At 51.0% G+C, this 26259-nt stretch overlaps 11 protein-coding genes across 11 annotated transcripts; 3 read left to right on the top strand and 8 right to left on the bottom strand.

Moving 5' to 3' along the window:
* Positions 1 to 21: 21 nt before the first annotated feature.
* On the bottom strand, positions 22 to 1586 carry PtrM4_048820 (GlyA, Glycine-serine hydroxymethyltransferase; the record flags this gene model as incomplete). Its single annotated transcript, XM_001936705.2, has 4 exons — positions 22 to 985; positions 1036 to 1400; positions 1451 to 1501; positions 1551 to 1586. 4 exons carry the CDS (start codon positions 1584 to 1586, stop codon positions 22 to 24), a joined length of 1416 nt encoding a protein of 471 aa, XP_001936740.1.
* A 795-nt stretch (positions 1587 to 2381) lies between these two features.
* On the bottom strand, positions 2382 to 3297 carry PtrM4_048810 (Fig1 multi-domain protein; the record flags this gene model as incomplete). Its single annotated transcript, XM_001936704.2, has 3 exons — positions 2382 to 3091; positions 3141 to 3209; positions 3264 to 3297. 3 exons carry the CDS (start codon positions 3295 to 3297, stop codon positions 2382 to 2384), a joined length of 813 nt encoding a protein of 270 aa, XP_001936739.1.
* Positions 3298 to 5056: 1759 nt separating this feature from the next.
* On the top strand, positions 5057 to 5437 carry PtrM4_048800 (putative chaperone heat shock protein; the record flags this gene model as incomplete). The annotated part of the gene is made up of 2 exons (XM_066104783.1): positions 5057 to 5107; positions 5165 to 5437. The coding sequence occupies 2 exons, from the start codon at positions 5057 to 5059 to the stop codon at positions 5435 to 5437; spliced, it is 324 nt and encodes a 107-aa protein (XP_065959347.1).
* Positions 5438 to 5804: 367 nt separating this feature from the next.
* On the bottom strand, positions 5805 to 7055 carry PtrM4_048790 (Tas, oxidoreductase (related to aryl-alcohol dehydrogenase); the record flags this gene model as incomplete). The annotated part of the gene is made up of 4 exons (XM_001936702.1): positions 5805 to 6026; positions 6090 to 6802; positions 6863 to 6885; positions 6958 to 7055. 4 exons carry the CDS (start codon positions 7053 to 7055, stop codon positions 5805 to 5807), a joined length of 1056 nt encoding a protein of 351 aa, XP_001936737.1.
* A 662-nt stretch (positions 7056 to 7717) lies between these two features.
* PtrM4_048780 (uncharacterized protein) lies at positions 7718 to 8893 on the bottom strand (the record flags this gene model as incomplete). The annotated part of the gene is made up of 1 exon (XM_001936701.2): positions 7718 to 8893. The coding sequence occupies one exon, from the start codon at positions 8891 to 8893 to the stop codon at positions 7718 to 7720; it is 1176 nt and encodes a 391-aa protein (XP_001936736.2).
* A 1064-nt stretch (positions 8894 to 9957) lies between these two features.
* On the top strand, positions 9958 to 11209 carry PtrM4_048770 (TauD, Probable taurine catabolism dioxygenase; the record flags this gene model as incomplete). Its single annotated transcript, XM_001936700.2, has 4 exons — positions 9958 to 10195; positions 10249 to 10343; positions 10402 to 10843; positions 10902 to 11209. 4 exons carry the CDS (start codon positions 9958 to 9960, stop codon positions 11207 to 11209), a joined length of 1083 nt encoding a protein of 360 aa, XP_001936735.2.
* Positions 11210 to 11400: 191 nt separating this feature from the next.
* On the bottom strand, positions 11401 to 13014 carry PtrM4_048760 (Tannase multi-domain protein; the record flags this gene model as incomplete). The annotated part of the gene is made up of 1 exon (XM_001936699.2): positions 11401 to 13014. The coding sequence occupies one exon, from the start codon at positions 13012 to 13014 to the stop codon at positions 11401 to 11403; it is 1614 nt and encodes a 537-aa protein (XP_001936734.2).
* Positions 13015 to 13430: 416 nt separating this feature from the next.
* PtrM4_048750 (uncharacterized protein) lies at positions 13431 to 13964 on the top strand (the record flags this gene model as incomplete). Its single annotated transcript, XM_001936698.1, has 1 exon — positions 13431 to 13964. The coding sequence occupies one exon, from the start codon at positions 13431 to 13433 to the stop codon at positions 13962 to 13964; it is 534 nt and encodes a 177-aa protein (XP_001936733.1).
* A 436-nt stretch (positions 13965 to 14400) lies between these two features.
* Positions 14401 to 16953, bottom strand: PtrM4_048740 (Dimer-Tnp-hAT domain containing protein; the record flags this gene model as incomplete). Its single annotated transcript, XM_066104782.1, has 1 exon — positions 14401 to 16953. One exon carries the CDS (start codon positions 16951 to 16953, stop codon positions 14401 to 14403), a length of 2553 nt encoding a protein of 850 aa, XP_065959346.1.
* Positions 16954 to 18871: 1918 nt separating this feature from the next.
* On the bottom strand, positions 18872 to 20172 carry PtrM4_048730 (MOSC domain containing protein; the record flags this gene model as incomplete). Its single annotated transcript, XM_001936696.2, has 3 exons — positions 18872 to 18915; positions 18970 to 19978; positions 20029 to 20172. The coding sequence occupies 3 exons, from the start codon at positions 20170 to 20172 to the stop codon at positions 18872 to 18874; spliced, it is 1197 nt and encodes a 398-aa protein (XP_001936731.1).
* Positions 20173 to 20674: 502 nt separating this feature from the next.
* PtrM4_048720 (RecQ, Superfamily II DNA helicase) lies at positions 20675 to 26152 on the bottom strand (the record flags this gene model as incomplete). Its single annotated transcript, XM_066104781.1, has 3 exons — positions 20675 to 20701; positions 21435 to 22079; positions 22127 to 26152. 3 exons carry the CDS (start codon positions 26150 to 26152, stop codon positions 20675 to 20677), a joined length of 4698 nt encoding a protein of 1565 aa, XP_065959345.1.
* Between the last annotated feature and the right edge of the window lie 107 nt (positions 26153 to 26259).

Genomic DNA, 26259 nt, shown 5'->3' with positions numbered 1-26259 from the left:
GCCACGCGAACAATAGATTATTTAGATGGGAAGGGGGAAAGTGACGGCCCAGGCCGCAATCTCCTTCTTCAGGTCGTTGATCTCTTGCACCTCGCCGGATGCGACCTTGTTCTTGAAGTCCTTGAGCTTGTTGTTCTCCTTGGGGAGCTCGCTCTGGATCTTCTTGCATAGTTTGATGCATGAGTCGATGTAGTTGGCAATCTTCTTGAAGTCATCCTCACCCAGACCACGCGATGTCATGGCTGGTGCTCCAATACGGATACCCATAGGCGTAAGTGCGGACTTGTCACCAGGGGTGGTGTTCTTGTTGCAGGCAATGTTTACCTGCTCGAGAACGGCCTCAACACGGGCACCGTCGAGGGCAAAGGGCTTGAGGTCCAGGAGGACCATGTGGTTGTCAGTGCCGTCAGTGACGAGCTTGTAGTCCATCTTCTTGAAGGCAACCTCAAGTGCCTTTGCGTTCTTGATGACTTGTTGCTGGTAGAGCTTGAAGTCCTCGGTCTGGGCTTGCTTAAGCGCAACAGCAAGCGCGGTGATGGTGTGGTTATGGGGACCACCCTGGTGACCAGGGAAGACGGAGAAGTTGATGGGTCCCTCGAGGTCATATAGGGTCTCCTTGCCAGTCTTGGCATCGGTCTTGCGCACGCCCTTGCGGAAGAAGATCATGGCACCACGGGGTCCACGAAGGGACTTGTGGGTCGTGGTGGTGACAATGTCGCAGTATGGGAAGGGCGACTTGTTAACACCAGCAGCGACAAGACCAGAGATATGGGCCATGTCCATCAACAGGTAGCAGCCGACCTTGTCAGCAATCTCGCGCATGCGGGCATAGTCGATCTCACGGCAGTAGGCGGAGGTACCGGCAACGAGGACCTTGGGGCGGTACATGAGGGCGTTCTGCTCGAGCTGGTCGTAGTCGATGAGGCCAGTCTCGAGGTTTACGCGGTAGGGGAACGTCTCGAAGTATGTGGAAACAGCGGAGATTCTAACTTGCTGTCAGCCTATACTCTTCAGGACGCATTGTTCTGTACACACTTCCTCTGCGGTGTCTGGTAACCGTGGCTCAAGTGACCACCGTGGGGCAGATCAAGACCCATCAGCCTGTCGTGTGGCCTCATGATGGCTTGGTATGCCTGCAAGTTTGCCGGGCTACCGCTCAAGCATTGTACGTTGACACCCCACTTCTCCGAGTCAAGACCAAAGGTCTCAAGAGCGCGCTTCTGGCAGAGCAGTTCGATGGAGTCAATGTGCTCGTTGCCACCGTAGTATCTGGCACCGGGGTAACCCTCAGAGTACTTGTTGGACATGGGCGAACCGAGCGCATCAAAGACGGCGCGGGAGGTAACATTCTCGGAGGCGATGAGGAGGATGGACTCGCGTTGACGCTGAATTTCCTTCTCCTGTGGTTCTGTTAGATGACGGTACGTACAGAAAAGACTGCATATCGTACCATGATTTGAGCGACCTCATTGTCAGTGTCCACCAGGGACTTCTCCATGAGCTGGTTCGAGTCAGCATTATGTACTTCTTTGTGAAGCGGGGCAACATACGTCCTGGTGGGACTTGGGAAGCGCGTAGCTAGACATGATGAGTAATTGGGAAAAACGACTAGAATTGGTAGGAGGGGAAGTGAGGACAAGGAGGAGAAGATTGAAAGGCTTGGGGAGATTTTAAACTGTCAGCAGTCAGAGCTGCATGTCTCTCAGGTGAACCCCACCAAATTTTTTGGACGCGACAAAATGCCCTATGCCCGCCTAGGCATGGCGCCAACTGTGATTGCACCCTACCGCCGGTCTTCGGAGTAACTCCGCTGCAATATTCGACGGAGAAGCCAAAGAGTCCATGGTTTCATAGCTGATAGAGCAAGATGGATTGCAAGAGCAACGATGTTCTATTCCGGAAGTGCTCAAGCCGTTCCGATCCTTCCCACGACTGCGCGTTTCCCCGCGTTTAGCCCCATGCGATAAAACCCCGGATCCGCATCACGACAGAAACACCTTCACGCGAGTGGCGCAGTTTGGGGCCGATGTTTGCTTGACATATTCAATTCTCATTCTTTCGTTTACTACATAAATACATTCCAACGATCCCAGCGTCTCTTTTAATTGGGTCGTTCCTCCGTCTAGACATGGCTGGATAACCCTCAGCACTGACTGCCATGAATCGAAATCGTGTGTCGCAAATAACACCCTCAACGCCAAGTATGCCAAACAATATTGTTCTGAGCAGCACGCTGCTATTGCATCGCCAAAAGGGTATGAAACTAGGCGGAAGAAGAAAAGGCCGAGTACACTCGGCACGAAATTACACAATCGCAACAACAAAATGCTCCTCCTCCCGTTAATTATGTTCTGAAAATATTCTCCGTCCTGTCGGTCCTCTTAGTCGTTGTCGGTGAGGCGGTCGAGAACAATGATGCTGAGAATCATGACGAGCAGCCCGATGGTTACTATTATGAGCAAGACAAAGCCGAACCAGCCAAGAACCATGGCCGATGTACCGACGCCAGATTTGACGCTCCCGTTTCCGAGATCTTGCACAATGGTTGCGGCTGCGACTGATGCTGTGTGTTGCCATAGGACGGAAACCAGGACAAAGATGGATGCGATGAAGATGAGTGCGAGTGCAACTTGTGAGACAGGCCTTGATGGGAATGGCTTGACGTCGACCTCGGACCCAGTTCGCTCATCGTGCTCCTCGTGCCATCCAGGAAAGGTGGCAAGTAGGATGAATGTGAAGAAGGCGAGGATGATGGCCACAATGAGCAGGTAGGGAAACACAACGGCGTCCTTGAATGTAGCCGCTACCCACACGAGGTTGAGGGGATCCTGGTCGACCGAGACATTGTCGACGAGTGCTGTGGCGTTGTTGGAGCAAATGAAGCCACCGCCGTCGCGGTTGATGCAGATGCCAAAGTAGCCGACGCGCACGCCGAGCTGTGCATTGCCGACAATGTTGGCAATTGCGGCTGTGACACCCGGGTCGACTTGTTCAGGTGCGTAGGTGGGTGTGAACTTTTCGTACCACATGGAGATGAGGAAGATTCCGGGAATGAGTGGCGATGTCGATGAGCATCCTGCCAGTAGTAATGCTGGAGATTGTTAGTTGGGTTGATATGGCATGCTTTTGTCTCATCTTACATAGTAATATTATCGCAATAGCGATGAGAATCATGAGAACATGGTGGAAGCCAAGAAACGGTATTAACCCTGATAAAAGTCAGTTTGCAATCCCTCTATGCACAGCGAGTGAATAGTACTCACGTTGCATGCTGACCGCGAAACGTAGGTTCGCCATTATGAATATGTCGCTTCAATCGGCTCCAATGGGTCTTGCTCCCTGCGCCCCCAGAGGGCCGGGCGAAACGAGCGGTGGAATGCACTCAGGCAGGTGCTTTTGGGTCTTGTCTCAAGTGTACAGGTCGAAGAGCGGAATGCGGATTGATGTTCGGTACGCTTGACGGGATAGTGGCAGCGTGGTCGGAATGTGCACTACAAAGACAATTGTCAGATGCCTCCTGCGGGTGAGAAAGTTCAATGTGGTGGGTAGCGTGGAATGTGACTTCTCTCTCTGCTGCAGCGCCTGGTAGTTTTGCTGTTGTGAAAAATAGTGAGGTTGGTCAATGTGGCTGGGAGGTGGTTGGACCCAAACAAAGTCGGAAGCCCATAGCAACCATCCGGAACACTAACGTCATGTCCCGTCCTGCCCAACAACCAATTACACAACACACTACTCGCAATCGGGCTACTCGGCGCCTGCAAAGGGACCTTAGCCCGTCGTGTTCCTGCATTAGACTGCTCCATTGCTGTGTATACCCAGCCTCTGCTTTTTCCAGAGCGACGTGGCGGCTTGCGTACGGCATGACCTTCATCTCCCAGCGACCGCTCTTCCGCGCGCGTCGCCTGTAGCGCCTGAACGCGCTGCCACGAGACAAGTCCTCAACAACACATACCGCCATTGCTTGGGTATAGAGTGGGTGTCGATAACGTCTCCACATGTACACCGCGTTGGCTGGAGCCAGTCTTAAAGCACACCATCATCCGCTTCTCAACATCTCCTCTTTCCATGTAGTCTCCGATTCTCCGCTCTGGAGTCCAGTGCTGCGCCTTGTACTATGTCTCGTGATTTCGGGCTCGGAAAAGATTCTCGACTCTACCGTGTCTTGGGCCCGTGCAGCGTCTTAGTCATGGCCGGAGACGTAGAGGCCGCGCGACATTTCTTTTGCTCGCCATGTTCCTCCGTGCTGACTCTACACAATCGCGAAGGGTGTCGCGCTCAAGCCTTCCCTAGACGCTGATCAGCCTTCCGGCAATTCCGCCATATCGACTACCGTCGCGTCAGCGATGATCGCTGTATTCGTCCCGTAAACTGGTAGCAGGATGCTGGACATAATCAAGCTCCGACCTCCGTTGACATGGCCATCATCTAGAAGCTTGATTGCGCTGTGCTAGAGATTCGACGGGATGACGTCATTGCTACACGTGGGACTTGTGTCCGACGCAGGGACCGCAGCAGTATGGCCCTGCCATGGAGCTGTCAAACAGACTCCTGGTAATAGCTATCGCGATCGGTACTACTCACGCCTACGGAAATAGAAATATTGCCATGACGTTATGCAGAGCGGGAAGAAATCTCGCATCATGCGCTAATAACTGCAAACGTCTCTCGTTCGGCCTTTCACCACGGGTCAGCAGCTTGATTTCGTTGCTGATCTTGCCTTATCTACCCCTGCACTTTTTGCCTCTTGATTGCAATGCAAACAAGCGAACAAAGGAGGCCTATCACGAAAGCAGGATCGATATCTCGCCTTCGTCAGATTCACAACAGTATGACGTCCTCGGTCTCATTCCAGGCAGCTGTCAGTCAACGCCTGCTGTTACGGCGAACGTCAGTCACAGACCATGACGTAGTTGCTTGAATACCTAGACATATAAATGACATGCTTTTGCTTTTGCGTTGTAGTCTCCATCAACATCAACTACACTCACGATTCAAACACCTTTACTATCAAAACAACCTATAACCCACAAACCAAGACTATCCAACAACCACAATCATGTCTGACGCATTCCGCAAAGATACCCACACCAAGATTGGCGAGGCCATGGTATGTCCCTACTTCCACTCCTTCAGCCCTAGAACATTAATCTAACACCCGCACCAGCAACCCCAGTCCACAAAGTCCACCGGCACCAAGATCAAGGAATCCCTGACCGGCACCGGCGACAAGATTGCCCGCGAGGCCCAGCCCGACTCTTCAAAGACAAACACTCAGTCTACCATGGACAAGTTCGGTCGCTCAAAGGACAGGAATACCCATGGCTCCACTGGCGGCAGCATTGTTGACAAGACCAAGGATGCGCTTGGCATGGGTCACCACACCAACACTACCACCCATGGTACTCACACTACCCACACCCATGGCAGCGGCTTGTAGAGGTCGTTGAAGGAAGTTTGTGAGAGAGTGGTTACGATATATGAGATACCTTGCCTGCGGGCTAATCAATGAATTAATACCCTGTTACACTCTGTCTTGATGCTTGTGATGCGACGTGCTGTTTCATGCACGATTTCTTGGGTATATATAGTCCTGCACATAAAAATACGGGTCAGTAGCGATTGATTCCTACTTTTTGAATGTTTGCGTTGAGTATACGTACCAGGTTGAACCATATTGGGTCAGTCTAGGCAAGGATTATTGCACAGTGTATACCTGTCACCCGTTATATGCTGAATTGGATCTTAATTCGCAATGCGAGTACACTTTTAATGTCTATTGTCAGGATCCCATAAAACCTTAACAGCTAATCCTGTCTCGCGGGGTCTAACTGAATGCTGCCAACGATCCCATCAATCTCCGCCATCACCTCCGGCGTAAGCTTATCCAAGACCTTGAGCGCCTGGCAATTATCTACTACTTGCTCCGGTCTCGATGCTCCCGTAATCACCGCTGAAACGTTGGGATTCTTCAAGCACCACGCCAACGACAACTGCGACTGGCTAATACCCAACTTATCCGCGACAGGCTGTTCAGCCACGTTAGCTCTCTGCTACTCCAAAGATTAAGACAGAAAAAATGAACCACTCACCTTCAGTTTTCTCGCACTACCAATCATTCCACTCCACATATCGTTCCCATACTGATCCCGCATGCTACTAACGAACCCATCCTTACCCTCCGCGAACCTCGACCCCGCCGGCGGCGCATCAGGACTATCGTTATACTTGCCACTCAGCAACCCAAACTTGAGGGGCGAAAACGTCGTCAGCCCGATACCAAACCTAGCGTAAAGCCGCTGAAACTCTTGCTCCACTTTCTTGCGCTCAAGTAGGTTATACTGTGGCTGCTCCACGACAGGCGCTATAAGACCCAATTGCTTCGCTATCCCACACGCCTCAGCAATCTCATCGGCCGACCACTCCGACGTACCCCAGTACATCGCCCACCCCTTCTGCTCAATCACGTGGTTGAACGCACGCACGGTTTCCTCCATGGGGGTAAGACGGTCCGGGCGGTGCGCGTACACTATATCCACGTAGTCCAGTTCCAAGCGCTTGAGCGATGCAGCGAGGCCTTCGATGATGTGCTTGCGGCTGAGACCGTGGTTGTTTACTAAAACCTCGCCGTTTGCACCGCCCCAATTTAGTTTGGTGGAGATGACTAGGTCGTTGCGTTTCCAGCCGTACTTTTTGATGGCTTGGCCCATTATTATCTCGGATTGGCCGCCGGCGTAGGACTCGGCTGTGTCGAAGAAGTTTATGCCGTTGTCGTAGGCGGTTTTCATAATGGTGAATGTGAGGTCTGGGGGGATTTTGGGTTAGGTGGGTGCGGAGATGGGATGTAGAATTTTGGTTTTCTTACCATTTTCGACGTGGCCTCCGAAACTGTTGGTGTTGGTTAGGTATGCTCAAATGGAGTGTATATAGGCTGAAAATGTAAAGGAAAAATCGACATACGTGAGCCAGCCTCCCAAACCCAGGACAGACACGTGCAAACCCGAGTTACCTAGGCGGCGGTACTGCATGCCCGTTTTACGAGGTTCCTCCCACGCCATTTTGCAATTATGTATAGAGAGTACCGGTTTGTTGATTTTCCAAAATGTTAGGTCTCAATTGTCTGTGTCCCAGCTGAAAGTAAGCGACAGCAAAACACGCCCCCAAGCAAAGCGGCTCAACTCTCAGTCATACATGCCACCCGCCGCTCAAAAGTTCTGCCGACCGAGTGCATCCCAAGCCCGAGGATCCGCCATGAAAGGAGCAGGTCACTGATGTAGCTTCTCCCGCTGTCGGGTGAGATACCTTGTTTGGGCGATTGCGGCTAACTCCACGCTGTCATGGCCGTGTTCCTTCAGCACTCGTGATGACTCGAGATCGCGGGGAAACGTCATCCACCCCCGCAATCACGACATGCAGTAGTTTTTGGGTGAGGGTGGGGCGTTGTAGATGCAGTGGGCTGGACTAGAGACGAATTTGGTAACACGGGCGGGCCTTTGCAGCCGATAAGGGAACGTCGACGGTATAGTACCGAGGGCCATCTCAGATTATCGGTGCTAAGATTCTTGGTGAGGCTAAGGCCAGAATGAAATTTTCTGGTTGATGTGTGCATAAGAGCGAAATTTGGAAAATGTGTCATGTTGTGACAGTAACAGCATCGTTGCATACCATTTTCGAAAGACTACCTCGGTACTTCCCCCTAAGTTATCATCCGAAGTTCAGACTATGTCGTAAATCTGAAATCCAACCGCTTATTGCCCTCCTCTTCACGTGCAACACTATCTGCCTGGTATACAGCCTTCTCTTCAGAAGTCATCTGTTCCCATTTCTCCTGCTTTTTCTTGTTCAAGCGTAGCAAAACCTGGCGCTGCACAAGGAACGTAACTAAACTCAGAGCACAGATAGCCACCAGCACTGAATTTCCCTGCTTGTAGTACGGGCCGTCGTACTTGCGGTAAATCTGCGAACTAATCAGAGACCCGATTTGCACAATAACATTGTACGTTGCAGCGGTAATTGCGCGCTTCTTGACATCGAACGTGTTTTCGGAGATCCAGGACGAGACCAAAGGATGAAAATACGGGTACCCGGAGATGAGCGTGATTAGGGAAAAGCGGCTCCATTCGCGGCCGCCATCGGGAAGCGTTAGAAGTGCAACTAGAAGCGGCATGATCCAGAACTCCCCGAATATGCAATGGAAAGTGCGTTCGTTGAAGTAGTCACTGGAATATGCTAGGGCGAGCATAGTGATGACCTGAAGTACGGCAGACGGAATGGTCAACATGTTACTGTTGAAAGTGCTGAAACCAAGACGTTTGAGCGTGAGCGTAAGATAGCCTTGCACGGGCGAGGCGGGGATATAGGCAATGAGGCCGATGAAGTATAGACCCCACATGGAGGAATCTGACCAGGCCGCCCGGATATCCTTGAAAGTGGCAGGCTCCTTGAGAGCCGTGAGGCCTTTTGCTGGATCGTCTCGAAGGATTCGATTCACCATGATGACCTCTTCTCGCTCTGTATACCAGCCCTTGCGCCAAAGCACATTTTTGGTGTTTGTCGGTGATGCGGGTAAATGCAGAAACGATATAATGGCGATGACAACGGTCAAAAGCCCCTCGAGAAGGAACAGCCAAAACCAGCCTGGCTTTCCACCGACGCCACGCATTTCCAATATACCGGCTGCAAGCAAGGCGGAAATGACGCGGGCTATATTGAGTGTGGACCAGAAGGCAGCCAGACGCATGGAAAGCTCCTTGGACTTGTAGAAGTAGGTCGCAAACAAGATGACACCAGGAATGAAGCCACCTTCGCAGAGTCCAATGGCTGCGCGGCCGAGATAGAACGAAGTGCGATTGTGCATCCACGCTTGACCCCAAGACGCAGTTCCCCAGGCCAGCATCAAGGTTGGGAGAACGTATTTGAATCCATATCGTTTGGTAAGACTAAATACAAACAAGAATTAGAACTAGATAAATTGGAAACCAATGGTCCTTGTACTCACAATTGCACTGGAAACTCAGCGGCAAGGAAGCATAGCAACTGAATTGTTGTGCCATTATTGTAATCATCGCTGGTCAACTTGAGATCTTCGAGGAGATTGTCCGCGAGCGCATTCGACACGTTTCCGCGATCGAGCTACTATAGTCAGTACTCATGTTCAGTCCGCAGGCGCTACGGCAACTTTCCTGCAGCCCAAACATCATAAGACAGAGCCATGTCAACAACCGGAGATCTGTTTTCCGCACAACGCGGCGTTCCTCCTCCTCGCTCCAGCTGGCATGTGAATCGAAGCGATGGTGACCTTCGTAGCTTGCGTGCGGATGGATAATGTCCGCAAGCTCCTGCCTGCCCACGTGGTCCGCTGATTTGAGCGAGTTTGCATCGATATCGCTGACTCGCGCCGTCTGCGGGTACGCCTCGATGTCGTTGCCCATTCTGGAGGGACTGCTGTTTTTCAGCTAGGAAAGAAATTTCCACAAACAGGGAGTTGCTACTGAGATCTGGAAGACGGCACACCGGCCGTTTTCACTCCTCTCCCCTATCCTTTATTTATGACATTGAAAATGGCCATGTCGCAATTGCGGCTCAGCTCGTCGCCATCACGATAATCCTACCGAGGCAGTAGATGTGCCGAAGAAGGAGGGGGGAAGCAAGGTGATGTGCATGTTGAGGCATGTCTTATTGGTGCGCCGATTTAGCCCCCGACTTAGCGTCTACAGGCTCGTGTAAGCTAGGCGCGGAGCGACTACCTAGGTAGTCCCGGAAGATACAACTATTCCGATGGCGTGCTTTAGTCATGCATACGATGGGTGTGGTGACCCGGAATCCAAGATACTAAAATGCTCTGGGCCCCTAAGCAAGCGGTCGTGGCGGCTTGGAGGCTATCGAATAATTTTGCAACCCCGAAGCTGACCCGTTAAGAGCTGGACTATGTGTGAATCAGAATTTTTGTAACCGTACAGAATGCCTTCAGTAAAGCGCGTTTGTGTCGAGGATGGTCCAGGAGATGAAGATGCCAACATCATTGGTGGTAACCCCAATGCTAGATCAAGACTGCTAAGTCCTCTGGTTTATTCTGGGTCATTGGACAGCTTCAAACATCACGACTTGACCCCAGTAATTGGGAGAGAGTTTGAAGGACTTCAGGTGACTGATCTCCTCCGATGGGGTGATGAGATGATAAAAGATCTGGCAATTACTGGTATGACCTTCATCTCTATCAAAATCGATCCCATGGCTGACACATGTTCTCAGTATCACAACGCGGCGTTGTTTTCCTCCGGAATCAGGATGTCACACCAAACCAGATGAAAGATCTGATGTTGCGCATAACTGAGCTATCAGGCTGCGTACGTAAAACCGCACTGCCAGATTAACCCCACTCTAGCAACACTGACACTTCGTTAGCCCTCATCATCCGGTCTCCATGTACACCCCCTCACAGAAGAAGGATCTGAACTAGGCGACCAAATATCCGTCATAAGCAGCGAAAAGCAAAAGAAAGGCGGTGGTCTCACCCACCAACTCTCCGACGTAAGTCGACTGGCATCCGCAGGATGGCACAGCGACATTACCTTCGAGCCAGTGCCATCAGACTACGCCATGTTGAAGATCCACACTCTACCCGCAACAGGTGGCGACACGTTATGGGCATCCGGCTACGAAATCTACGACCGCCTATCTCCAGCCATGCGAAATTTTTTGCAAAGTCTAACTGCAACGCACGATGCAAAGTTTTTCCTCGAAGAAGCTGAACGCCTGGGTAACCCGCTTCGCAAGAATTTCCGTGGTAGTCCTTTGAACCATGGCGATGCGCTCACAGCCACACACCCAGTCATACGCACAAATCGTAAGCTTTCACCCCACTCACAGCTTCCACATCTTCCCTGCTAATCACCACACCACAGCTGTAACGGGCTGGAACTCGGTTTACGTAAACAAAGGCTTCACAAAACGCATCAATGGAGTTACGAAAGACGAATCTGACCTCCTTCTTCCGTATTTGTTCAATCTGGTGACCCAGAATCATGACGCGCAGGTGCGTTTCAAGTGGCAGAAGAACGACCTGGCTATCTGGGATAACCGAAGTACATGGCATTGCGCGACGTACGATTATGAGGAGGCGAGGGCGGGTGATCGGGTTGCGAGTTTGGGCGAGGCGCCGTATTTGAATCTGGGGGGCCAGTCGAGGAGGGAGGCTTTGGGAGCGAGGTAGGCGGCGGGGCATCGTAATACTTCAAATTATGATTATTGAGAATGCTGCATTCGTTCTAGTTGTCGATATGAAGCGATAATATTTGGTCCAGCTGACCTACGAATCTTTTTGATTTTAGAGCAATATGGATACGAACGTTCAATTTGCCATGGGACCAATCTCCTTTCTTAGCTATCCCCCAAACATCACATCTAAACAACACCTTCCAACCCACAAACCCAACTCTCAGCTTTCTTCGTATCCCCTACGCCATCCCACCTACTTACATTCGGATACACGCAATGCGTCCTCTGGCTCTCCACCACACCCCCTTCGAAATCATCATCCTTGAATTTAGTCCCGATCAAATGCTTAGGCGCAATCCCATTTTCCACCCAGTTCACCATGGCCAACAACACATTATGCTGTGTATTATTGAACTCTTCGCCCGACGGACGAACCGGCATTGGCTGCCCAATATACCACTGCCCGATTCCGCCGGAACAATGTCCCATACCGGGAACGTAAAACAAGCGGTAGAAGTCGTGCATTTGGTCGATTGAAAAGTTTAGCGCTTCGGCGGTGCGCTGGAAGGTACGGGATGCAAGACCGGACATGACTGTGGGGTCGGAGCGGCCGTGGTATGCGATGAATTTTCCACCGCGGGCGTGGAAGGCAGAGACATTGTGGGAGACGCCGCCGGCGATGTTAATGCCGCCTGGGTTGAGGTTGGCGGCGAAGTCCATGTCCTTTGTGGTGAAGTTGAGTGAGGAGAATGATGTGTCATTGTATACTGCGCCACGCCAATAGTCGTCTACGAGGCCGTAGGCAAGCTTAGGTATCATCGTGCCGTTTACGACTGCTGTGTTTGCGGAGAAAACACCGGTTGGGACGCCGACTTCAAAGGATGGGTAGACGATGTTACCGGAGCTGTTGGCGAGGGGTTGGTAGATTTCTCGCACCGTGTTTACTTGAGCGGGAGTTAGACAGACAGAGGCGTTCAGGACGCCGGTACCGCAGGACAGGATGGAAGGATCGAAGTTGTGGAGCGTGGGGTTATCGATGATGCCGTCTTTGACGCCGTCTAGGGAGTCCAGAAGCGCTACTTGTGTTGCTACTATAGCTGCCCACTGCGTTGCAGTAATATAGCTGGGGGAGCTCAGATTGGGCCATCCGAGACGGCGCGCAAGAACGGCTTTCGAAGCAACAATATGAAGCCAATCTACAGCCATTGCTCCTGCCAAGATGCCGTCGAAGTCATCGGGATACATGATTGCCTCTTGGAAAGCTTGACGACCCCCGGTACTGCATCCGGTGTAGTAGTTGTAGCTCGCCTTTCGACCGTAGTATTTCTCTACAACCTGTTTTCCCGTCACTGCTTCAACATGAATGGCCCTGTATCCAAAGTCGTTGATATTCTCTGGCTTGTTGAGGAAGAAGTCGTATCCAGCTTGTCCATCATGGCCACCGTTTGTGCTAAACGTAGCAAAGCCGAAACTACTAGCTCCTTGAAGATTGCCATAGTCTATGCAGCCTCCTGTTCCACCGTTACCTGTCGCCAGAAAGCGTCCATTCCAATCATCTGGCAGCCATGCTTCGATTCGGTCGGTACTGGAAGAGCTAGTGGTGACGTTCAAAACCGCGCGGCACATATCCGTCGTCACGCTTGCTTTGTCGTAGGTTGCGGCATTTGCGCACGAAGGAACGAGGTCCGGTAACGAAATGCTGGTACCGGCGGTGAAGTATGCTGTGTTGAGGACGGTTACGCCAGGTAGGGTACCTAGTGTCGTTGCCAGCTGCTGGCACGCACCCATTCCGTACGCCATAGTTAATGCAAAGGTGAAGATATCGTTCCTTGGGCAAATCCAGGAGCATTGTGGTTCATTCATGACTGCTATTTATTTGCCTAGATGATCTCTGCCAAGGCATTGGCTCGTGCAGCTCGCTTTCTCTGCCACCGGAGATATCTCCTCTCCCAATGTTCTGTTGTGCCATCATCGTGCGTTGTACATATTGTGGGGGTATGCGGAGAAATTGAGTCGAAAGAGACGCTAATGCACACGAGTCAGTACACTTGTTCATCTATTCGTTCGTTGATATGCTGGTGTTGCCGGGAAAACCTCGGTTTCCCAGCTAATAGTTAACGTGTCCGTGCACCTCGTGCACGGATTCATCTCGTGCACGCTGAACACCAAACGCGCGTCTCAGCGTCATAACTTCAACGCGCTATAACTCAACAACCATGGCTCCAATTGATGATGCGATTGCAGATTTAGAGTCGCAAGAACCCGGAGAAAAACTTGTATTAGCAGAGTTTGCGAGGAAATGGGGTGTCAGCCGCGCAACTCTATCGCGGAGGTGGAGGCGCGTGACAGGGCCTAGGAGTAATGGATACGCTCAGCAGCAAGCTATCAGCCCACAACAAGAGCTAGAGCTTGTGAGATATATCAAAACGCTCACAGAGAGAGGCCTTCCTCCCACAAGAGAGATGATCAGGAATTTCTCATCAGAAGTAGCCCATCAGCAGCTCAGCGAGAGCTGGGTTACTCGCTTCATCAACCGACACGAGATCTATCTCATCTTAAAGTGGACCAGCGCCATGGATCGTACGCGCCACCTGGCTGATTCTGAGTCAAAGTATAGACTCTACTTCGAGCTGCTGCATCGAAAGATCACCGAATACCACCTTGAGGCTCGAGATATATACAATATGGATGAGAAGGGCTTCTTGATTGGCTTGATAGGCAGAAGCAAGAGAATATTCAGCAGGCGTTAATAGGAGAAGAAGGAGGTTCGAGCATCTTTCCAGGATAGATCACGCGAGTTTCTGACAGTCCTGGCCTGCTGCTGCGCCGATGGGAGCTCGCTGCCCCCAAGCCTTATCTACGCATCTGCGAAAGGAGCTATACGATCAAGTTGGGTAGAGGATATTAAGGCAGGAGAACATGATATCTTTGTCTCATCATCTCCGACAGGCTGGTCAAACAATAACATTAGTCTAGCTTGGCTTGAGCAGGTGTTTGATCGCTGTACACAGACTTGTCATTAAGCAAATCAAACAAACTTTGGACGCTGATTTGATTTGTTTGTACAAAACTTAAGATTGTATTTGAGTTGTTTAGTTTGATAGTGTTTTAGGAGGCCGTTTGTTTGAAAGTTTGATAGATTTGATACTGTTTAGGTGCTGATCTAATCGTATATCGTATATATTACTAAGCTTCGCTGTCCCACTTGCATATTTCGTATATTGCAGCTACCTCAGCGTCAGTTACATCGCCTGAGTTGTAATCAGATGGAGGCTTAAAGCCAGCGTCGCGCCAGCTTCGTATACACTGTATTGCTGCAAGCAGTTGTGACCCAATTTTGCGTCGCCTTGGCTCTAATAAATCACCGAGCTCGCTGAACAGCCGCTCGCACTCACAACTTGAGGCTGGTATTGTTAATATATCGATCGCCATACGCGCTAGGTTAGGATACTTTGGGCGTAGGCTTATCCAATAGCTAACAGGATTACTACCTTGTTCGAACTGCTCCTGCGTCCAGCGGAGTTCAAACCGTCGCCAACGCTCCAGCTCATCCATCTCTGTCACCTCAACAATGCCATAAGGCTCCGCATTAACGAGCGCGTTGATGGCGTCGTTGATACCACTTGAGAGCCGCACTGGTGGGCGACTTTGGCGCTGTATTTGCGGCTTATAGAACGCCCAAAGTTGTTTCAACCCAGCGTTGTTTGCCTCAAGCCAGCTCGGTTTGTCGCGCCAGCTGTTCTCACAGTAGTTCTTGTAGTATGGGTGGAGGCAGGTAGCGGCAAAGTATGCGGGTGATTCGTCGAGCTTAGTGTAATACGCGTTAAGCTTTGCCCAAGCTGCGCGTAGGTTGATAGGAAGGTGATCTTCTGGCGCGCTATTGGCATTATAGTCGACGCTTTCGTGGTTTTTAAGTAGCTGCTCGTACACGGCAAGTACAGCTTCGAAGACAGGTATAACCTCGTATATCGCGCCGAAACGGCCAGCTTTACCGCGAGCTTCAAGCCGTTTTGTCGCCTCCTTTAGCGGCTCCAACACTGATATATACTGGGTTATTACCGCCCAATCGTCAGCCGTAAGCCCATTAGATCTCATCCAAGCTGGTACTTTAGTGAGCTTATTGTTACGGCTACGCGCGTACGCGTCGGCGCCCATCGTCCTTTCGATGTGGCTTTGGGCGTACTCATCAACGGCGTTATGGAGTTTTGCGGCGCGTACAAAGGTGTCGTGAAAGCTGTTCCAGCGCGTGACGACTGGCTTTACCGGCTCGAGTATTTCCTGCTTTTGGTCGGGAGCCTTAGCGTTAACACGGCGCTGGCAATCGGCAAAAAGATCGTGTTGTTGCGGTGTTTGGATGTAGTTGATGATATCGATTAGTACACCAAGCGGACCTTGCTGCCGCCATTCTTGTAGGTAGGCTGCCTCTGTTTTGTGCTCGTCCTGATCATTATCGTACGCGTCCTTATCAAAGCCGAAGATAATCATCTGTCCGACTAAGTTAAGTGTGTGAGGGCCGCAGCGGAGGCGGTGATGGCTTGCTGTAAATTCAAAGCGTTGGGCGAGTTTGGTGACGGCGGTGTCATTAGCGTACGCGTTGTCGAGCACAAAGTACCCAAGCTGGCTACGTGTTATACCGAAGACATCGATTATATTGCCAACAACTTCAGCTATCCTCTCGCCCGTGTGGGCGCCCGTAAGCTGAGGCAGCGCGATAGGTAGGTCCCTGATAGTGCCGTCGGCGTCAGCAAAATGAGCAACAACTCCAAAGAAGCCGCGCTTGCCGCCTTTTGTCGTCCAGCCATCGAAGCTTATATGGATTTTACTAATAGCCGACGAGAGCATCTGAACAACCTGCGGCTCCATATAGCGATACAGCCTCATCACGAAGCTAGCTACACTGTTGTGACTTACCCACAGCGCGTCAGCTGCCTCCGGGTTGGCAAACTCTATCATCTGCCTAAACGCAGGCGTTTCGAACTCGCGGAGAGGGTGGTTATTGTCGACAAGCCACGTAACAGCGGCGTATCGAAAGCGCTGTACGTCGAAGTTTCCGAGCTCGTTAGCGACGCCTTGAGGTACATCGACACCGCCCTCGGTCATCATCTTAAGCGTCGTTTGGCCTCGCGGTAGTGTAATCGAATCCAGTTTGCCCTTGCGATCGTAGCCGTGGCCAAGTAGCTTCTGCGCGAGGTGGTTGATAGCGTTACTGGTCGACTTTGTAACCTCTGGATAGGCGCAAAAGATCTTACGATGATGGCAGTATTTGCAAACAAAGAACGTACGATGAGGCTCACGGAGAGAGGCAACGCGGTAACCGTACTGATATACCCAACTTTTGTTGCGCTTCAACGTACGCAGCGGCTTCGTAAAACGCGGTAAACGCTTCCAATCAATGCCGTCAAAGTTGTCCGTAAACTCGTCATCAAAGCCAGTATCATCCCCGCCTTCGATAGCCTCACTTGTAGCCTCCGTAGCAGCCCTACTACCCTCGGCCGGCGGTTGTATAGTAGCTTCTGGTATAGCGTCGCGCAACTGCGACTCGAACGGCGCGTCTTCGGTGGCCTGGCTTGCTGCAGCAGCTAGGGCTTTACGTGGCGAGGTGCGGATAGACAGCTCAGGCTGCGAATCGTCCATCAGGATAGGCTGCGATGCACTGCCTTTAGCTGTTTTGGCGCGCTTGTGGGGGCCGTGGGGGCCGGGGGTGCCCTCGGCGGCGCGTTTTAGGTTACGAAGCGGCATTTTCGGCGTGTTGGGCAACGAGAAACACTAAAACGTGCTGTAGAGACGGTAGTGTAGCTGCAAAAGATGGCTAACAGCGATATAGAAGATGGGAGATGGGATATAAGATAGCGGTCATCGACGGCTAGCGACGCTCGTGTAGTTATATGATGACTAAGCTAGATGCAACACAAGAAAACTATCGCGAAATTGCTACCTCCGCTATCTCAAAAACATCATTAAAGTCGATCTTAAAGCACCTTAGGACATCATCTATAGAACAGCTCGCTATGTAATATTAGTCAAACAGTCAAACAAACTAAACAAATTTCGATCGTACGTTTGATTTGTTTGTATATTTCTATAGGCAGCGTTTGGTTTGTTTAATTTGCTTATAGTCAAGCAAATCAAACAAACTATTCAAACGCGTTTGCTTAATGACAAGTCTGCAGGCTGTACAAAGCAGCGATCAGGGAGATGGAGATTACTCATCCTTGATGGCCATGGATCTCATGTCACGATGGAGTTTATCAAATACTGCGATCGCCATAGGATTCTCCTTATGATCCTTCCTCCCTATTCGACTCACACGCTCCAGCCGCTCGATGTAGTGCTATTTAAGCCACTCTCTCAAGCCTACTCCAACGAGCTCACCAATCATCTCCATAAGGCTTAAGGCCTCGTCCCAATCAAGAAAGGAGACTTCTTCCTACTCTTCTAGAGCGCATGGATATCCTCCTTCACAGAGAGCCTTATATTGAAGGCCTTCGAAGCCACTGGGATCTGGCCGATGGATGCTAACGTTATCCTTCGTAGATTTGCTAGCACGCTAGAAGCTGAGAGAAGCTTATCGTCAGGGCTCTCTGATCATGATTGGAGAAAGATAGATCGATTAGTTCGAGCTGCTGTCACTGATAGCCATCAGTATGAGGCAAGAAAGCTGCGTTCAAGCGTCCACCATCTCTCTGTTTAGAATGAGCTTTTAAAACATAAGAATAAGGGCTTAAAGGAGGCTCTTCAACACAAAAAGAAGCACAGGAAGAAGGGCAAAGCTCTTGACCTTCAACAGCGCCAGGAGTATCACGGTGGCTCTGTCTTCTGGTCTCCTCGCAAGTTGCATGAGGCTTAAGCTAGAGAAGCAGTACGGGAGCGAGATCAGACGGAGGAGAAACTCCAAAAAGCATGGGCCAAGAAGCAGCGTAAGGAGGCTCAACTGCAGCGTCAAGTTGAGCTCGAGGAGAAGCGTGTAGAGAGGCAGAGGCTCAAAGAGATGAGGGAGGTTAAGCGAGCTGAGAAAGCAGCTGAACGCGCGCGCAAAGTTGAAGCTCAACACTAGAAAAAATCTATCCAACAAGCTCAACAACGCAAGCGTAAAGCCTCACAAGTACTCTCACTAAGTGACAAGCGTCAAAAACGCGCTGGCGCTGCTCACGCTGGTGTTCAAGCTGGAGATGAGCTATCTGCTACTCCAGCCAAAGTCACATCACGTGGCCGCAACGTCAACCTCCCACAAAAATATAGATAGTACAAGTTGATCGCAAGCATCTGATTACTGCTATACTACGTTTTTATTAATATTGAGCTATTATGTGGCGTTGTACAGCCTCATTTTTGAGATCGCTAAGATAGTGTTCGGCGTGCACGAGATGAATCCGTGCACGAGGTGCACGGACACGTTACGTTTTCTAGCGCTCGCTTCCTCACTTCCGATGATCATGGGGTCGACAGCAACAGCCGATGCTAACGTTCTTGTAGTAGTACATGAAAGCAAGGATATCATTGCATCTAGACCTTACTATTTCCATATCCGAATATGTCAAGACAGATACTTATCTATCCAAAGAGACAACGTTAGCCCTGCTCGTAGCATATCACGTGCAATTGTCATATCGGCCAACAACCAGACTAGTATACTTCCTGACGTGAGTTTCGCCCGAAACTACTCCTTGAACATGGAGATAATAGCTTTTGACAGCGGCCAATCTATAAGATATCCTGTTAGTACACGCAGAAACTCACACAAAAGACATGACTTACCAAACTGTGGCCGATCCTTCACCCTCTTCGTCAACAAGATCTCATCACCAGCCTTGATTTCCTTACCCCAGTCCTTCTTCGCTGTATACGAGTACTTTCCAAATACAGGATTGTACTTGAACCCCTTATCCAATCGCCGATCAGCTGCCAACTTCTTCCATACCAGTCCCTCTTCGCCTTCCGCCTTCTTACCGGTATTGTAGTCCACAGTAATGGCCTGGCATCGCCAACATGTGCTACCGAATTCCATTTTAATGTCCCCTGGAAATATGATTTGTGACCAGTAGTCTTCATCGTACGGTGCGGGACTACCGGATACGATGATATTTGGGCGGAACTTGTGGATATCCATTTGCTTGCCGTCCCCCAGACGCGAGCTCACTTCATCGTTGGATTCATTGGTTACAACAAGGTATTGGCCAATATCATGAAATGTGATGGTCTCGGGTGGTGATATCAGAGGAGACGGGAGGAGCTTGCGCAGAGGCGCTAGATATGGATATTTCCTTGCCTGTGCCATGGCACTGTTTGGCGCACCGGAACCTAGGACTACACGCGAATTATTTCCGATGTACATCATCTTCGTCTCGAATCCCATGTACTTTGTGAGGAACTTGGATACGTCGTCACCCATGTCGTACGCATCTGTCGCACTGCCATGGAGATCGAGATGGACCTTCTCAAGATCCTTGACGTTTGGGCGGAGTGGAATGCGGAGCTGGTGCTCTGAACCGGTCCACTCAAGATGTTCTGGGTGCGGGTTCTCTGGACCAACGCGTGTTATGATGATGTTCTTTCCATCCTTGCCTTCTTCGAGTATTTGTGCAAAGAGCACCATCTGCAGATGGAAGCCGCTGTATATTGTCTCCCACATAGTTATCTTCTTGGTCGCGGGGTCACGATGGATCTTCTGCAGACAAAAGGTTCGGTCATCCTCGAAGCCTTGGGGCCCAATCTTTCCAGAATTGATCCGGATGCCACGGAATCCTTTGATGGGGTAGTGCCATAGCTGCGATGCTATCAGTCCTTATGCTCAATGGACTAGAGGCGCCTACTAACCTCTTCAATCTTCAACTTCACATTCGCATCTTCGGTAACAAACCGGGCAGGAACTTTCCTGTTCTTGATATCGTAGATTAGAAGGGCAAGTCCGAGGGTCGCGACTGCAAGGATACCCGCCCATTGCAACTGGAGTGAATTCATCCTGAAACACAGCTCCTACTCTTGCAGGTGCAAGAAGAACGATGTCGACGGCTGCCGCATACTTGTAGAAGCTGCCGCACTCTTATCGTACCACCTCCCCGCATCAGATAAGGGCAAAAGGGGGAGCTCGGCTCCGATGTTACACAACCCCGCTACTTGGTACTTTGGAGCCACCCAATCATCACAATATTGGACTTGGTACCGACCGAGCTGAACGACTATAATCCTTTATAAGGTTTAGAAGTTCCATTGGTCGAAAACGCTGACTAAAGATTGACATTGCATGCGTCGACAGCGATCAGCTTGTACCGGTATGTACGTCATACGTAGGTAGATGTAGTCGGGCCGAAGCCCGACATCGGTACTAGCAATGTCTGAGAGAGAGGCGTTTCGGGAAAATCCCAGCAATTCAAAAGACAATTGTTTCGAATAATGCTGGCAACAATCTATTAGAGGTCGATAACAAAAACTGTTCAACAAATATATGCCTGAATAGCGCCATCTAGTAGCAATATGACTCCTGAGCAGCCTATTGTTAGACCAACAAATACCCCCCTCCCATATCGTGACTTTACACATGTTTGGTAAGATAAACTATGCATCTCATCCTAAACGCCAAAAGAAAGAATGTTCCACAAACGCAGCAGGGTGTAGTGATCTACACTGTACCGAGATGAAGGCTATGTAACTTAGGTGGGCATTGCCATGATCCATCCACCACCACCACCACCTTTACTACCCCCCGCGGGAGGTTTCTTGGTCGCAGCGGAAGCTCCTCCCGATGCTCTGCTACCACTTTCTTTTGGTGCGCGCTTCTTAACTCCTCCGAAACTCTTGCCAAAGCTGCCAGATGCTCGCTTGCGAGAAGGGCCTTTCTTCCTGTATCCCGACCCTGATGCTTTAGAGCCACCTCTCGCTGCTGGTGCTTTTGCTGTTTTGGTGGACGGGGCTGCACCGCCACCGAGCTGAGTATATCGACTATTGAAGTCGGCGACATCGGGGTTCTGAAATTGGCTAAAGTGATGGCTTGTCCGTACCACACCATCATCGTCATCATCTTCATCAATCTCGCCATAATCAGATTCTTCTTCAAACTCCTCTGCAGGTGGCACAACCTCGTCTTCTTCTTCGCTGCATAGATCCACAACGAGCCGATGATTCTGATCATCAACCTCTTCGTCATCATCATCATCGACGATTTCATGAACGACCCGCCGTTGAGCTTGACGATTTCGAAGAAGCGGGTTTCTCGGAATTGGTACCCCGTCCCCGTAAAAGCTCCTAGTGTTGTTGATCAGAGCCAAGAATTGCGTGCCGTAGAGATCAACCATCTCGGGCCTGATACCTGGAATGGTCTTCATCTCATCCAGATTACGTGGTAAGTCAAGTCCCATCTCTCGAAGTACAGTGTCCGTGAAGATCGCCTCGCGATGACCTTTCTTCTGTTGGATGGTCTGTCTCAATTGCTTAGCACCAGTCGTGAAATCATGTAATACATCGTGCTGGAATTCGGTGAGCTCTGCAGTCCGTTGGTCTGAAGTAATGGGTGTCCCGAGTCCCTTCGCCTTCGTTGCTCTCGATGGCTTAGCAACGCGTATGGGCGCGAAGCCGTCGTCCCCAGCATCATCAACGACAAAGTCGTCGGTTTCGTAACCACGTGTGGTCTTCTTACGGGTCGGGTGCCGAGGAACGTCAAATGCGTCCTCGTCATCATTGAGAGCGAATGATCGGATCTTCCGCTTTGACCCCCGCACAGGAGAGGGGACATTGGTCGATGGGAACTGCGTACGTTGCTTCTTCGTCTTCTTAACAACGGGTGCTTTGGCACGAGCTTTCCGAGGTGAAGAGCGAACTTGCAACATCAATTGCTTTTTCTTAGTCTCATAGTCATTTCGTGTCGAGGCAGGCTGCGATGGTTAGTACATAGTAAACAGATCAGCACAGGCATACGTACATGTAGGTAGTTGGTCGCGAATCCAACCTTGTTTACCTTGCTTTTTTCCTTGAAAGCCCCTGCATCAAGTAGATACTGGAAGATGCGCTCATTGTCACCTCGTTCTAGGTCCTTGCCGTAACCCCATCCATACTCTTCGAGTCCGGAGCTCTTGATTTTGGCACCGCCAGCACCACGGAAAGCATCCACGCACTGATGCATAGTGACATTGTCTTCGTGTACCCGACTCACAAGCTTTATGGCCATAGAAGCGTAATCTGTCAGATCTTTCGTGACGAATGTGGTATCGGAGCGGCAGTTGTCGCAGGTGTTGTTGCACTTGGAGGCATCGAATGCTTCACTAAAGTATCCGAGCACTTGAGCGCGTCGACAATCAGCCTTGTTTTCGCAGTATTGTACCACAGTTCGTAGCATGTCGTTCAGTCGTTGCTTTTGTTCTCTGCTGCCTTCACCTTCATCAATCATCTTGCGTAAGATTCTCGAGTCGGCATATAAATAGTACAAGTAGCACTCAGAGCGCTTGCCATCACGGCCAGCTCGTCCAGTTTCTTGATAGTAGCCTTCCAAACTCTTCGGGAGCGAGTGGTGAATGACATATCGCACGTCGGCTTTGTCGATGCCCATGCCAAAGGCGATTGTAGCCACAATAACGTGGTACTCATTCTTTTGCCACTTGCGTTGGACGTCAGACCGATCCGCAGAGTCCATCCCTGCGTGATAATGATAGGCACGGATACCCGTCTCTGACAACTTCTGCGCCACTTGCTCGCAAGTCTTCCGTGATAAGCAATAGATGATGCCGGATTTCCCAGTATATTTCTCTTTAATGAGGTCTGCAATGCTGTCGATGACGCCTCTGCCTTTCGGTAGCACCTCATAGGACAGGTTGGGACGGTTGAAGCTTTGAGAGTACTGGCGGCAACCTTGAATACCGAGATTGGCTACTACGTCGGTACGGACAAGCTGGGTCGCAGTTGCGGTCAACGCAATGACAGGTACTCCAGGAAATTGGCGGACAACATCTCCAAGTGCCTTGTAGTCTGGTCGGAAGTCATGGCCCCACTGGCTGACACAATGGGCTTCATCAATGACGATCCTGGCAAGGTTTCCTCCCGAGTGCAACTGCTGAAAGGCACTGATCATTCTCTGGTTCTTGCTGAGCATCTCAGGCGTTACGTAGAGAATTTGGATGAACTGCTGGGGATCCCGCTGGCGGAGTGCGTCCATGATCATGTTCTTCTGAGCTGCGGTCGATTCACCATTGATTAGGAACGCCTGCATCCCAAAACGATTTCTACAAGCATCCACCTGGTCCTCCATCAAACTCAAAAGGGGAGACACTACGATGGTCACGCCTCGCGTCTTGCCTGAAGCAATCACCGAAGGCAGCTGGTAGCAGAGTGATTTACCACCCCCAGTGGGCATTAGCACAAAGCAGTGGTCTCCGGATAGCGTGGTGTTGATGGCTTCTAATTGTCCTGGTCGAAACCCTCGGAGACCGAAACGGTGAAGAAGGGCGGTTCTCAGATCTTGGGACCAGGGGAAGTTCATGCCAGGGTGGTTCTTGGCGGGCATGTTCAGCTGCGCCTTCTTCGGTGATGGGGCCTGATTTTGCTTTGGCTGGAGCTTATTTATCGACGTCTCGCGGAATACCTCACGGGTAGAAATCGGAACACTGGTGTCCGCCCGTTCACCCCTCCAGTCAAAGGCACCCGGCGCATGGTTCTCGATGTTGCTGATCTCATGGAGGAACTCCTCGTCATCATCATCTCCATATTCGTCTCCACATTCTTCATCGTCGTTTATCTCGATGGGTTGGTGCAGCTCGCCCATGTTAGTAGTAAAAAAACTCTCGTCTTCCTCAAAATCCAACTCTCCGAAGTCATCCGGTTCATATTGAGGGGCAACTGGCTTCGGCTTCTTCGGAGATCGTCTGCGCTCCGGCGTCTCTGGTATTCGATGAGACCGCTCTCTTGACTTCAGGCTTTGTTTTCCTGCTACGCCCTCATCGGAACGAGTGCGAACGCCCAGGTTTGGTGGTGGCAGCGGGGAAGCGGCTACCTGCTCCTCTGCAAAACGGACGCCGCTAGCTGATGTCCAGACTTCTTCGACAGCGGTCTCGTTAAGCTTGGCGTATTGTGTCTGGGGAACACGACTAGGTCCTACCTCTCTTGAAGCCTGGCGTGGACGAACAGGACTTGTCTGCGTTGATTGTATAACTACGTGTCGACTGTTGTGAAACTCGGATTTTACGACAGGCTGTGCCTGTGGCTTAATGGCTGCCAAATCCAGTAACTGATGCATGTGGATCAAAACATCCTCGATCATCTTGAAAAGTCTGCTGAGGGTTTCACCGTCTGCTGCGTCAAACTGACCTATGTTGAGGTCATCCTCAAGTTTCTGCTTGACCCTTTGGCGCTGAGCCACAAGATCGTCATGTTTGGACTTTAATCTAATCAAATCCTCGACTGCCTCTTTCCGTGAACGTGCGCGTTCCATCCTCTCCTGCTCCTGAGGATCTGGTTTGCCAAACTCCGACAAGTGTGCGACGAAAGCAGCCCGAGCATTGTCCCATGCCGAGCTCGCAGCATTGAAATGCTTCTGTAATCTTTGGCCCTCTGCGACCAAAAAGGTATTCATCGAGCTCCGAATGGCGTCCCTTCTTTCCTTGGAAAGCTCCGAGGCGCCGTTTGTAGATGCACTATGCGCGGGCGTTGCTATAGCCACAGATTTGGCCTTCTTCGGGGACTGCAACTTTGCTGGTGTAGGCATGGCATCCTGCAGGGGTTGGTACGGACTTGGACTTCGCGCGGGTTTGGAAGGCGACCGTATGGGAAGCTGTGTCTGACTCGCAGGTTTGAGAGGGCTGGGTATGGGTGTCTTTTCACGTAGGTTCTTCTTCGTGGGAGTCGGCGTCTCAATATCCATGTCATCAAATCCACCAAATTCTTCATCTTCAGAGTCCATGACTGTACGCCCGACGCTCTTAGTGACAGACTTTTGCGAACTGATTGTGCTCGTTGTCGCGTGTCCCATAGTGACCATTTTGTTCTTCTGCGGTGAAGGACTACATGTTTGCCTCCCCATCTTGCGAGCTGGTGCATTTTCCGAGGGTACCCGGCTCAGAGGCTTGCGCTTGCGGCGTTGTGTAACTGTCGCCTGTTTCGCCTCTGCCATTTGACGCTCTTCCTCTTCCAATTGTAACATAGCTTCTATATCGTCGTCATCGACTGTCGTCGTTTGTTCGACATTTCGACGTACACCTCCGATGATAGTCGAGTAAGGAGGGGGCGGGCTGTCGGGAGCCATGATCATATCGTCAATATCAGGAAAGTCGTCATCGGCCAGCTCCGGGCTGAGCGCAGCGGCTTTCCGGGCGGGTCTCGAGGATTCTGTGTGTCGCATATCTGCCTCAAACTCTTCACTTTTCCGCTTCCGGGCCTTAGGATTGCGCATCGGAACCGGCGAAGAGCGACTCTCGTCGTCCCCGGTGAGGTCAATAGAATCCACATCGAGTGACTCGAGATAGTTGAATCTTGGGGTCGCATTTTGGGCGGCGGAAACGCTTCTGGGCACCGCATCATGCCTCGTGCTGGCTGGGCGATCCTCGACATTTACCCTGCTAGTTGTCCTGGCTTCTGTTGAAGAAGACGCATGTTCTGGCAACCCCGCTAATACAAGTCTAGACTTCCCACTCGCTGGCGTACCCCTCAGTCTTGCCATATCAAAATTCGCGACTTCTGTTCCTGATGGGTTGTGTATATCGATAGTCTTGGTTCGTGAGAGAGGGCGGGGTGGAATAGGGCGGGCGGCGGGGTGTGCTGGTGGGGGCGATGGTGCGATGGCAGATTCCGGTTCATTGTATTCTACTTGTTCGCCCAAGGAAGAAGAGTTCTGCGGTGGAATTGTCGCTGAACTCGTAGGAACCGCGTCAGGGTTGTAGGCAACGAGCGATGTTGCGGCCGGAATGAAAGGTTTCTCGGCGATCAACCACTTGAGATGCTTGCTAAGATTGTTCTGAGGCATGAGAGCGTCGCATTGTTGATTTGAGGGTCCGCATCGATAATCTACGCGTGGGATTGCATGGGCGGCACGGTTCTATGGGCGTAGTGGTGGCGATGTCATTGATGGTG

Source organism: Pyrenophora tritici-repentis, chromosome 10, assembly GCF_003171515.1.
Source record: "Pyrenophora tritici-repentis strain M4 chromosome 10, whole genome shotgun sequence".
Taxonomy (NCBI): domain Eukaryota; kingdom Fungi; phylum Ascomycota; class Dothideomycetes; order Pleosporales; family Pleosporaceae; genus Pyrenophora; species Pyrenophora tritici-repentis.
Note: the sequence above shows the minus strand (reverse complement) of the source record. Positions and strands in the feature narration are given on the sequence as shown.